This window comes from Scyliorhinus torazame, unplaced genomic scaffold (genome assembly GCF_047496885.1).
Source record: "Scyliorhinus torazame isolate Kashiwa2021f unplaced genomic scaffold, sScyTor2.1 scaffold_757, whole genome shotgun sequence".
NCBI classification, from domain to species: Eukaryota; Metazoa; Chordata; class Chondrichthyes; order Carcharhiniformes; family Scyliorhinidae; genus Scyliorhinus; species Scyliorhinus torazame.
Genome location: NW_027308484.1, coordinates 35,636 through 47,307, shown reverse-complemented (window position 1 = coordinate 47,307; position 11,672 = coordinate 35,636). Strand labels below are relative to the sequence as shown.

Here is an 11,672-nt window from a genome sequence, read left to right as displayed (position 1 = left end):
CTGGGGTTGGTTTGCCGACTCTCACACTGGGGTTGGTTTGCCGACTCTCACACTGGGGTCGGTTTGCCGACTCACACACTGGGGTTGGTTTGCTGACTCTCACACTGGGGTTGGTTTGCCGGCTCACACACTGGGGTCGGTTTGCCGACTCACACACTGGGATTGGTTTGCCGACTCTCACACTGGGGTGGGTTTGCCGACTCACACACTGGGGTGAGTTTGCCGGTGGACACACTGGGGTTGGTTTGCCGACTCTCACACTGGGGTTGGTTTGCCGACTCTCACACTGGGGTCGGTTTGCCGACTCACACACTGGGGTTGGTTTGCTGACTCTCACACTGGGGTTGGTTTGCCGACTCTCACACTGGGGTTGGTTTGCCGACTCACACACTGGGGTTGGTTTGCCGACTCACACACTGGGGTGGGTTTGCCGACTCACACACTGGGGTTGGTTTGCCGGCTGACACACTGGGGTTGGTTTGCCGACTCACACACTGGGATTGGTTTGCCGACTCACACACTGGGGTGGGTTTGCCGGCTGACACACTGGGGTTGGTTTCCCGGCTCACACACTGGGGTCGGTTTGCCGACTTTCACACTGGGGTCGGTTTGCCGACTCTCACGCTGGGATTGGTTTGCCGACTCACACACTGGGGTTGGTTTGCCGACTCTCACACTGGGGTTGGTTTGCCGGCTGACACACTGGGGTTGGTTTGCCGACTCTCACGCTGGGATTGGTTTGCCGACTCACACACTGGGGTCGGTTTGCTGGCTGACACACTGGGATTGGTTTGCCGACTCTCACACTGGGGTCGGTTTGCCGACTCACACACTGGGGTTGGTTTGCCGACTCTCACACTGGGGTTGGTTTGCCGACTCTCACACTGGGGTTGGTTTGCCGACTCTCACACTGGGGTTGGTTTGCCGACTCTCACACTGGGATTGGTTTGCCGACTCACACACTGGGGTCGGTTTGCCGGCTGACACACTGGGGTTGGTTTGCTGACTCTCACACTGGGGTCGGTTTGCCGGCTCTCACACTGGGGTGGGTTTGCCGACTCTCACACTGGGGTTGGTTTGCCGACTCACACACTGGGGTCGGTTTGCCGACTTTCACACTGGGGTGGGTTTCCCGGCTCACACACTGGGGTTGGTTTCCCGGCTCGCACACTGGGGTCGGTTTGCCGACTCTCACACTGGGATTGGTTTGCCGGCTGACACACTGGGATTGGTTTGCCGACTCACACACTGGGGTTGGTTTGCCGGCTGACACACTGGGGTCGGTTTGCCGACTCTCACACTGGGATTGGTTTGCCGGCTGACACACTGGGGTTGGTTTGCCGACTCTCACACTGGGATTGGTTTGCCGGCTGACACACTGGGGTTGGTTTGCCGACTCTCACACTGGGATTGGTTTGCCGGCTGACACACTGGGATTGGTTTGCCGACTCTCACACTGGGGTCGGTTTGCCGGCTGACACACTGGGGTTGGTTTGCCGACTCACACACTGGGATTGATTTGCCGACTCACACACTGGGGTTGGTTTGCCGGCTGACACACTGGGGTTGGTTTGCCGAATCACACACTGGGGTTGGTTTGCCGGCTGACACACTGGGGTTGGTTTGCCGACTCTCACACTGGGGTGGGTTTGCCGACTCTCACACTCGGGTCGGTTTGCCGACTCTCACACTGGGGTTGGTTTGCCGGCTGACACACTGGGGTGGGTTTGCCGACTCTCACACTCGGGTCGGTTTGCCGGCTCACACACTGGGGTGGGTTTGCCGACTCTCACACTGGGATTGGTTTGCCGACTCTCACACTGGGGTTGGTTTGCCGACTCTCACACTCGGGTCGGTTTGCCGGCTCACACACTGGGGTTGGTTTGCCGGCTGACACACTGGGGTTGGTTTGCCGGCTGACACACTGGGGTTGGTTTGCCGGCTCACACACTGGGGTGGGTTTGCCGACTCGCACACTGGGGTTGGTTTGCCGGCTCACACACTGGGGTGGGTTTGCCGAGTCACACACTGGGGTTGGTTTGCCGGCTCACACACTGGGGTTGGTTTGCCGGCTGACACACTGGGGTCGGTTTGCCGGCTCACACACTGGGGTTGGTTTGCCGGTGGACACACTGGGGTTGGTGGAGGTTTTGCAGCAGTTACCGCTCTCACTGGTCTCTCTTACGTTTCTCCTTTCTCTCTGCAGGGTCCCCACAACGCTCAGATGGTTGCCCGGTGTCAACGTGAATATATCAGTCAGCAGCACCGACAGTGGCAGATGATGCAGCAAGATGCCTTACTGATGGGACAGCATCCTCCACCCATCAACTATCCCCCCAGTTACAGCACGGCTGGGAGCCCGCCTTCCTCTGCCAGCTCGTTCACACCACTGGCCTCCAGCGCTGCCCCGCTGCCCAATCCATGCAACTCTCCCCACACAGGAATGCCGGGTCACACAGGGCCTCAGGCCAGGGCACGTCTGATGCCCCACACCCAGGAGAACATTTCACAGTATCCAGCCTCAGGTAAGAATCAGGTGCCTGTGGCTTGGAAGTCTGGGGGTGACGATTCTTCCTTCTCTGGCTGCAGTGATGATTGCTGTGAATTAATAGACTGATTAATAGACAGTCAGGGCCCAGAAATCCACTTCGCCTTTTCTGTTGTGCCCCATAATATTTGTACATCAGGCATTTGAGGAGTGGTGTCAGTGACCCCTGGGAATGAGATTGAGGGGATATCAGCCAGAGTTCCTGCTCTGTGATTACTCTGTGAGGTGCATTGTTTTCACACTGACAATTTCTAACCCATGCTCATTATTCTGCAGCTTTGTCCCAACAGAGAGACCTGTCCGTGGCTCCGAGTCTCAGTCCCAACAGCCCAACACTGTCCACCCTCGTGCAGCCAGCCCAGAGCAGCTCGATACGCCAAGCTCCAACAGCACCTAGATATGAGACAGCGGAGGGCAAGGTGTGGCAGAGAGAGACCCTGGGGAACAGCAGGTACCACACCTGGCCACTCCCCCAGCTCTCTTCACTGAGACACTGATTAATGTGTGTGCTGTGCCTCTGTGTGTGAGTGATGCCGACTTTCTTCTCTTGCAGTGAGTACACACAGGCTGGACAAGAGCAGCCAGGCAGTCTGAGTATGTACAACAACATGAATATCACTGTGTCAATGGACAGTGGGCCCGGCTCGGTCAGGAACCTGAACCAGGGGTCAGGACAGATGCACATGGGGACCATGCAGCTGCCGTCAATCACTTCAATGTGTCCAGAGCGGGTAAGCAGTTTAGCGAGCTTTCCTGAATATGCTCCTCTGTGCAACATCTGGCCTCTGCTGCTCATTCATGTCCCAGTGTTTACTATTCTTCTACTTCTCCCGGCAGGTACAACAGGTCCAAGTGTTTGCTGATGTTCAGTGTACAGTGAATGTGGTTGGTGGAGACAATTACTTGAATCAGTCAGGCCCGATGGGGAGCCAGAAAAGCCAAAGCAGCGGACAAGCTGCGCAGAACCAACAGAAAAGTCTCCTGCAGCAACTGCTGACAGAGTGAGGAATGGTTCTGAAGAGGAAACGGCAAACTGCACATATCGCTGATTCGAAACAGTAAACCGGTCCGACAGCGGTGCCAGGCGACTATTGAAAACTGGTCCACATTTCCTCTTTGCCTCTTGTTGGGGCACGGACGGTCTTGGAGCTGTGCAGGAATCCTTGCCAGTCACTCAGCAAGAGGAGGTAAAGAGTGTGGCAGGGAGGCAGCAGATGAAGGCGAGTGTTGGCTGAGACACAGGGAAGGCGCGAGGTTAGAGGGTCGGAGCAGACTGTGCACTGGGCCGGTCCGCAACACCGCATTCGGAAACAAAAGCAACTTCATTATCGACGAGCAGCTGACATTGAACCTGGCTGTGGTTTATCAGAGACTGGCCCAGGTCCCAACTTGTGCAGTAATTATAGTCCTGGCTTTGTATAATTCAAGGATGAGAAAGAAAATATTGGAAAACAATGGAAGCAATAAGTAGCTATTGGAATATTAAATATTTGTAGCCCAGAGTTGTTGCAGAATCTGAGAATGTTCCCAGCTGTGTTAAGCACGGCATTGAATTTAAGATTCTGTGGTCCAAAGTCGATTACTTCTCACTGTAAATATTTCTGGGATGTTGCAGTCTTGTTCTGAGTGTTTCTTTGTTGTGGAAACACTCAGTTCCTTTGCTGGTCATCGGACCATCGATACATTGCCCTTCCCTTCCTTCATACAAAGATATCTACAAGTGAACCACGAGGGGCGTTTTCAGCGAGTATGACAGCCTATTGAGGGGGCAGCGGGGGAAGTAAATGTATTGAGATGAAATTGGGCCCTGGGAGGGGATGGTGCCTTTAGTAAATCAGTTCTCCAGGGGACGTGGGGGTCGCTGCAGAGGGTATATGGCCTGTTCTCACGTGAACCTTGGTGAATCAATAACGGGAGCAGGAAATGTGGAGCGGGGCTCATCAAGCATCATCTGCGGCATGACTGGATGACCGTTTTTCCAAGTCGAGATCCTTTGCTGCTGGTCCAGGTGGTTACATCATCCGGCCTTGGAAACATCATCATTGTTCCTTCAACTCCCTCCCTAACAGTCCCAGGAGTCATACCCATGAAACGCAATTGTCAACATGGTGACCCAGCTCCTCCTTCACAAAGGCAGTTCGGAATGGGTAATAGATGCTGGCCTTGCCACATCCCAATGGGTAATGGATGCTGGCGTTGCCACATCCCAGTGGGTAATAGATGCTGGCCTTGCCACATCCCAATGGGTAATGGATGCTGGCCTTGCCACATCCCAATGGGTAATAGATGCTGGCCTTGCCACATCCCAATGGGTAATGGATGCTGCCGTTGCCACATCCCAATGGGTAATGGATGCTGGTGTTGCCACATCCCAGTGGGTAATGGATGCTGGCGTTGCCACATCCCAATGGGTAATGGATGCTGGTGTTGCCACATCCCAGTGGGTAATAGATGCTGGCCTTGCCACATCCCAATGGGTAATGGATGCTGCCGTTACCACATCCCAATGGGTAATGGATGCTGGTGTTGCCACATCCCAGTGGGTAATGGATGCTGGCGTTGCCACATCCCAGTGGGTAATGGATGCTGCCGTTGCCACACCCCAATGGGTAATAGATGCTGGCGTTGCCACATCCCAATGGGTAATGGATGCTGGTGTTGCCACATCCCAGTGGGTAATGGATGCTGGTGTTCCCACATCCCAGTGGGTAATGGATGCTGGTGTTGCCACATCCCAGTGGGTAATGGATGCTGGTGTTGCCACATCCCAGTGGGTAATAGATGCTGGCCTTGCCACATCCCAATGGGTAATGGATGCTGGCGTTGCCACACCCCAATGGGTAATAGATGCTGGCGTTGCCACACCCCAATGGGTAATGGATGCTGGTGTTGCCACATCCCAGTGGGTAATAGATGCTGGCCTTGCCACATCCCAATGGGTAATGGATGCTGGTGTTGCCACATCCCAGTGGGTAATGGATGCTGGTGTTGCCACATCCCAGTGGGTAATGGATGCTGGTGTTGCCACATCCCAGTGGGTAATGGACGCTGGTGTTGCCACATCCCAGTGGGTAATGGATGCTGGCCGTTGCCACATCCCAATGGGTAATAGATGCTGGTGTTGCCACATCCCAGTGGGTAATGGATGCTGCCGTTGCCACACCCCAATGGGTAATGGATGCTGGCGGTGCCACATCCCAGTGGGTAATGGATGCTGGCGTTGCCACATCCCAGTGGGTAATAGATGCTGGCCTTGCCACATCCCAATGGGTAATGGATGCTGGCGTTGCCACATCCCAGTGGGTAATAGATGCTGGCCTTGCCACATCCCAATAGGTAATGGATGCTGGCGTTGCCACATCCCAGTGGGTAATGGATGCTGGCGTTGCCACACCCCAATGGGTAATAGATGCTGGTGTTGCCACATCCCAGTGGGTAATGGATGCTGGCGGTGCCACATCCCAGTGGGTAATGGATGCTGGCGTTGCCACACCCCAATGGGTAATAGATGCTGGTGTTGCCACATCCCAATGGGTAATGGATGCTGGCGTTGCCGCATCCCAATGGGTAATAGATGCTGGCGATGCCACATCCCAATGGGTAATGGATGCCGCCGCATCCCAATGGGTAATAGATGCTGGCGTTGCCGCATCCCAATTGGTAATGGATGCTGGCGTTGCCGCATCCCAGTGGGTAATGGATGCTGGCGGTGCCACATCCCAGTGGGTAATAGATGCTGGTGTTGCCGCATCCCAATGGGTAATGGATGCTGGCGTTGCCACATCCCAGTGGGTAATGGATGCTGGTGTTGCCGCATCCCAATGGGTAATAGATGCTGGCCTTGCCACATCCCAGTGGGTAATGGATGCTGGCTTTGCCACACCCCAATGGGTAATAGATGCTGGCCTTGCCACATCCCAATGGGTAATAGATGCTGGCGTTGCCACATCCCAATGGGTAATAGATGCTGGCCTTGCCACATCCCAGTGGGTAATGGATGCTGGCGTTGCCACATCCCAGTGGGTAATGGATGCTGGCGTTGCCACACCCCAATGGGTAATGGATGCTGGCGTTGCCACACCCCAATGGGTAATAGATGCTGGCGTTGCCACATCCCAATGGGTAATGGATGCTGGCGTTGCCACATCCCAATGGGTAATAGATGCTGGCGTTGCCGCATCCCAAGGGTAATGGATGCTGGCGTTGCCACATCCCAGTGGGTAATAGATGCTGGCGTTGCCACATCCCAGTGGGTAATGGTAATGGATGCTGGCGTTGCCGCATCCCAGTGGGTAATGGATGCTGGCGTTGCCACATCCCAATGGGTAATAGATGCTGGCGTTGCCACATCCCAGTGGGTAATAGATGCTGGCGTTGCCACATCCCAATGGGTAATAGATGCTGGCGTTGCCACATCCCAGTGGGTAATGAATGCTGGTGTTGCCACATCCCAGTGGGTAATAGATGCTGGCGTTGCCACATCCCAGTGGGTAATGGATGCTGGCGTTGCCACATCCCAGTGGGTAATAGATGCTGGCCTTGCCACATCCCAATGGGTAATGGATGCTGGCGTTGCCACATCCCAGTGGGTAATGGATGCTGGCGTTGCCACATCCCAATAGGTAATGGATGCTGGCGTTGCCACATCCCAGTGGGTAATAGATGCTGGCGTTGCCACATCCCAGTGGGTAATGGATGCTGGCGTTGCCGCATCCCAATAGGTAATGGATGCTGGCGTTGCCACATCCCAGTGGGTAATGGATGCTGGCGTTGCCACATCCCAGTGGGTAGGTAATGGATGCTGGCGTTGCCGCATCCCAATAGGTAATGGATGTTGGCGTTGCCACATCCCAGTGGGTAATGGATGCTGGCGTTGCCACATCCCAGTGGGTAATGGATGCTGGCGTTGCCACATCCCAGTGGGTAATGGATGCTGGCGTTGCCACATCCCAGTGGGTAATGGATGCTGGCGTTGCCACATCCCAGTGGGTAATGGATGCTGGCGTTGCCACATCCCAGTGGGTAGGTAATGGATGCTGGCGTTGCCGCATCCCAATAGGTAATGGATGCTGGCGTTGCCACATCCCAGTGGGTAATGGATGCTGGCGTTGCCACATCCCAGTGGGTAATGGATGCTGGCGTTGCCACATCCCAGTGGGTAATGGATGCTGGCGTTGCCACATCCCAGTGGGTAATGGATGCTGGCGTTGCCACATCCCAGTGGGTAGGTAATGGATGCTGGCGTTGCCGCATCCCAATAGGTAATGGATGCTGGCGTTGCCACATCCCAGTGGGTAATGGATGCTGGCGTTGCCACATCCCAGTGGGTAATGGATGCTGGCGTTGCCACATCCCAGTGGGTAATGGATGCTGGCGTTGCCACATCCCAGTGGGTAATGGATGCTGGCGTTGCCACATCCCAGTGGGTAGGTAATGGATGCTGGCGTTGCCGCATCCCAATAGGTAATGGATGCTGGCGTTGCCACATCCCAGTGGGTAATGGATGCTGGCGTTGCCACATCCCAGTGGGTAATGGATGCTGGCGTTGCCACATCCCAATGGGTAATGGATGCTGGCGTTGCCACATCCCAGTGGGTAATGGATGCTGGCGTTGCCACATCCCAGTGGGTAGGTAATGGATGCTGGCGTTGCCGCATCCCAATAGGTAATGGATGCTGGCGTTGCCACATCCCAGTGGGTAATGGATGCTGGCGTTGCCACATCCCAGTGGGTAATGGATGCTGGCGTTGCCACATCCCAGTGGGTAATGGATGCTGGCGTTGCCACATCCCAGTGGGTAATGGATGCTGGCGTTGCCACATCCCAGTGGGTAATGGATGCTGGCGTTGCCACATCCCAGTGGGTAATGGATGCTGGCGTTGCCACATCCCAATGGGTAATGGATGCTGGTGTTGCCACATCCCAGTGGGTAATGGATGCTGGCGTTGCCACATCCCAGTGGGTAATGGATGCTGGCGTTGCCACATCCCAGTGGGTAATGGATGCTGGCGTTGCCACATCCCAGTGGGTAATGGATGCTGGCGTTGCCACATCCCAGTGGGTAATGGATGCTGGCGTTGCCACATCCCAGTGGGTAATGGATGCTGGCGTTGCCACATCCCAGTGGGTAATGGATGCTGGCGTTGCCACATCCCAGTGGGTAATGGATGCTGGCGTTGCCACATCCCAGTGGGTAATGGATGCTGGCGTTGCCACATCCCAGTGGGTAATGGATGCTGGCGTTGCCACATCCCAGTGGGTAATGGATGCTGGCGTTGCCACATCCCAGTGGGTAATGGATGCTGGCGTTGCCACATCCCAGTGGGTAATGGATGCTGGCGTTGCCACATCCCAGTGGGTAATGGATGCTGGCGTTGCCACATCCCAGTGGGTAATGGATGCTGGCGTTGCCACATCCCAGTGGGTAATGGATGCTGGCGTTGCCACATCCCAGTGGGTAATGGATGCTGGCGTTGCCACATCCCAGTGGGTAATGGATGCTGGCGTTGCCACATCCCAGTGGGTAATGGATGCTGGCGTTGCCACATCCCAGTGGGTAATGGATGCTGGCGTTGCCACATCCCAGTGGGTAATGGATGCTGGCGTTGCCACATCCCAGTGGGTAATAGATGCTGGCGTTGCCACATCCCAGTGGGTAATGGATGCTGGCGTTGCCACATCCCAGTGGGTAATGGATGCTGGCGTTGCCACATCCCAGTGGGTAATGGATGCTGGCGTTGCCACATCCCAGTGGGTAATGGATGCTGGCGTTGCCACATCCCAGTGGGTAATGGATGCTGGCGTTGCCACATCCCAGTGGGTAATGGATGCTGGCGTTGCCACATCCCAGTGGGTAATGGATGCTGGCGTTGCCACATCCCATGTCTGAAAAATCAAAAGTCCAATCTGACAGCGTGATAATTGCAGTAACCAGTTTGGTTGACGATCCTGGGCAATGGTTGTGACGGAAACCGGATTTGATTGGATTTTCCAGTTGTCTTGTGTTTCCTCTCCTGAGAGATTCCGCGGGTGAATTCTCTCCATTTTCTGAATCGAGAACCAGGAATGTTGGTGGGTAAAATTGACTTGGGTTTTCTACATAAAGGGTGCACGAAACCTGCTTCAGCGCAGGCAACATCTTCAAATGATCAGATTTTATTAATATGTATTTTGATGTATTTAAAATGAATCCTCTACAAACACATGCCAGAGGGGTTCAACTAACATTTGCTTCTCCTGTAATCTTACTGTTCATCAAACATTTAATGACAAAGCTGTGAATAAAGTCACCAAGTAAGTCTGGATGTGAATTGTGTGCGAGTCTTGTGCTGAATTCTGTCCATTTCTACATCTCTCTCACAAGAGGACAAAGTGTTACAATCCTAGTTGATGTTATAATTGAACAGGAAGATTCCAGAATGGTTGGCTGGCTCTTGCTGTGTTATAAAAAGTGTAGGAGCAGTCACAAGGCCGCAAATTAGTTTTAACAACAACAAAAAAACGTTTATGAAACATGAAAAAAGTTGGATGATTATACAATACTCTTTTAGTCCCCCCTTAACAAATATAAACAGATTTTAAAGTGAACACTGATTACAAAATGTATCTAAAGCTACAATGGTCTCAGTGTCTGAGGTCAAATATACTCTAACCCTGAACCCAAGTCAATGTCTGTGAATTTCTCCTCAAAATACCCCCAGATGATTGTCACATGGGTGTCAAACTCGATTCCAAAACAAAATGTTTTAAAATCTTCTTCCACAACAATGCTTCCCATCAGCGATTTGCATTGCAAAATCCGGTTCGGGTTTTCTAAATGACTCTTTTAAACAAAGCTTCCACTCCACTTTTAACAATGAATCCAGTATCCAGGATTTTCAACTTCCCCTTCAGGATTTCTGTGTCTTGACCATTGTACAAACTGACAGTCACCAGGCAGGAATGTTCCCTTCCAGTCGGGGAACACTTCAGCAGTTAAGGGCATTCAGCCTCTGATCTCCGGGTAAGCGTTCTCCAAGGCGGCCTTCAGGACCCGCGACAACGCAGAATCGCCGAGCAGAAACTTATAGCCAAGTTCCGCACACATGAGTGCGGCCTCGACCGGGACCTGGGATTCATGTCGCATTACATTCATCCCCCACCATCTGGCCTGCGAAATCCTACCAACTGTCCTGGCTTGGTACAATTCACACCTCTTTAACCTGGGGTTACCCCATCTCTGGATCTGTAAAGATTTAATCACCTGCTAATGCTCGCATTCCAAGCATTGTTTGGCATCTTTGAATTTGTCTATATATATGTTTCTGGAACAGACCTCTTCATTCACCCGAGGAAGGAGCAGCGCTCCGAAAGCTAGTGACATCGAAGCAAACCTGTTGGACTTTAACCTGGTGTTGTAAGACTTCTTATTGTACAAATTGTTCACAAGTGCTTTAACTATCGATTCTAGACTAGGGAAATGGCATCAAACTTTTGATTTACCTCCAAAGTCTGCTTTCCCACTTTAAATCTGGTTACTCCAACTGTGTTTTAAACTTAACACTTTGTTTACTTGTCCCTTGAGTTCTCCTGAATCACACCCTGCCCTCTGTTCTCTTAAATAAGAGTAGGGCCCATGAGGGACCAGGGAGGAATCTGTAGATGGAGCCAGAGGACATTTGTCGGGTTTTGAATGAATATTTCACATCTATCTTCACCCAAGAGAATGAGGAGGTAGTTATGGAATCGGGGAAAGAGACTGTAAGTTTATTGAGCAAGTTGTCACAGGGAAGAATAAGGTATTGGAGGTGTTAACGGGCTTAAAAGTGGAGAAATCTCCAGGTCCGGATGAATTGTGTCCCAGGATGCTGTGGGAGACGAGGGAGGAGAATAGACCATAAGACATTGGAGCAGAATTAGGCCACTCGGCCCATCAAGTCTGCTCCGCCATTCAATCATGTCTAATATGTTTCTCATCCCTGGTCATATATTCTAGCCCTCTCAACATGAATGCTAACATTGCATTTGCCTTCTTAACTGCCGACTGAACCTGCACATTAACCTGAAGAGAATCATGAACAAGACTCCCAAGTCCCTTTGTGCTTCTCCTTTCCGAAGCATTTCCCCATTTAGAAAATAGTCTGTG

General features: G+C 52.9%; 1 protein-coding gene across 2 annotated transcripts; it reads left to right on the top strand.

Annotated features, from left to right (window-relative positions):
* Positions 1 to 2,209: 2,209 nt before the first annotated feature.
* Positions 2,210 to 9,852, top strand: LOC140406651 (nuclear receptor coactivator 1-like). 2 transcript variants are annotated; one of them, XM_072494654.1, is made up of 4 exons: positions 2,210 to 2,525; positions 2,825 to 2,999; positions 3,102 to 3,279; positions 3,386 to 9,852. In XM_072494654.1, exon 4 carries the CDS (start codon positions 8,217 to 8,219, stop codon positions 9,435 to 9,437), a length of 1,221 nt encoding a protein of 406 aa, XP_072350755.1. In that variant the 5' UTR covers positions 2,210 to 2,525; positions 2,825 to 2,999; positions 3,102 to 3,279; positions 3,386 to 8,216; the 3' UTR covers positions 9,438 to 9,852. The 2 variants fall into 2 exon arrangements, with proteins under 2 accessions (XP_072350755.1, XP_072350756.1); XM_072494655.1 differs by lacking the exon at positions 2,825 to 2,999 and having other exon boundaries at positions 3,386 to 8,670.
* The last annotated feature ends 1,820 nt before the right edge of the window (positions 9,853 to 11,672 follow it).

Coding starts and splice junctions, on each gene's coding strand:
- LOC140406651 (XM_072494654.1), top strand. CDS start 8,217: ATGGATGCTGGCGTTGCCACATCCCAGTGGGTAATGGATGCTGGCGTT.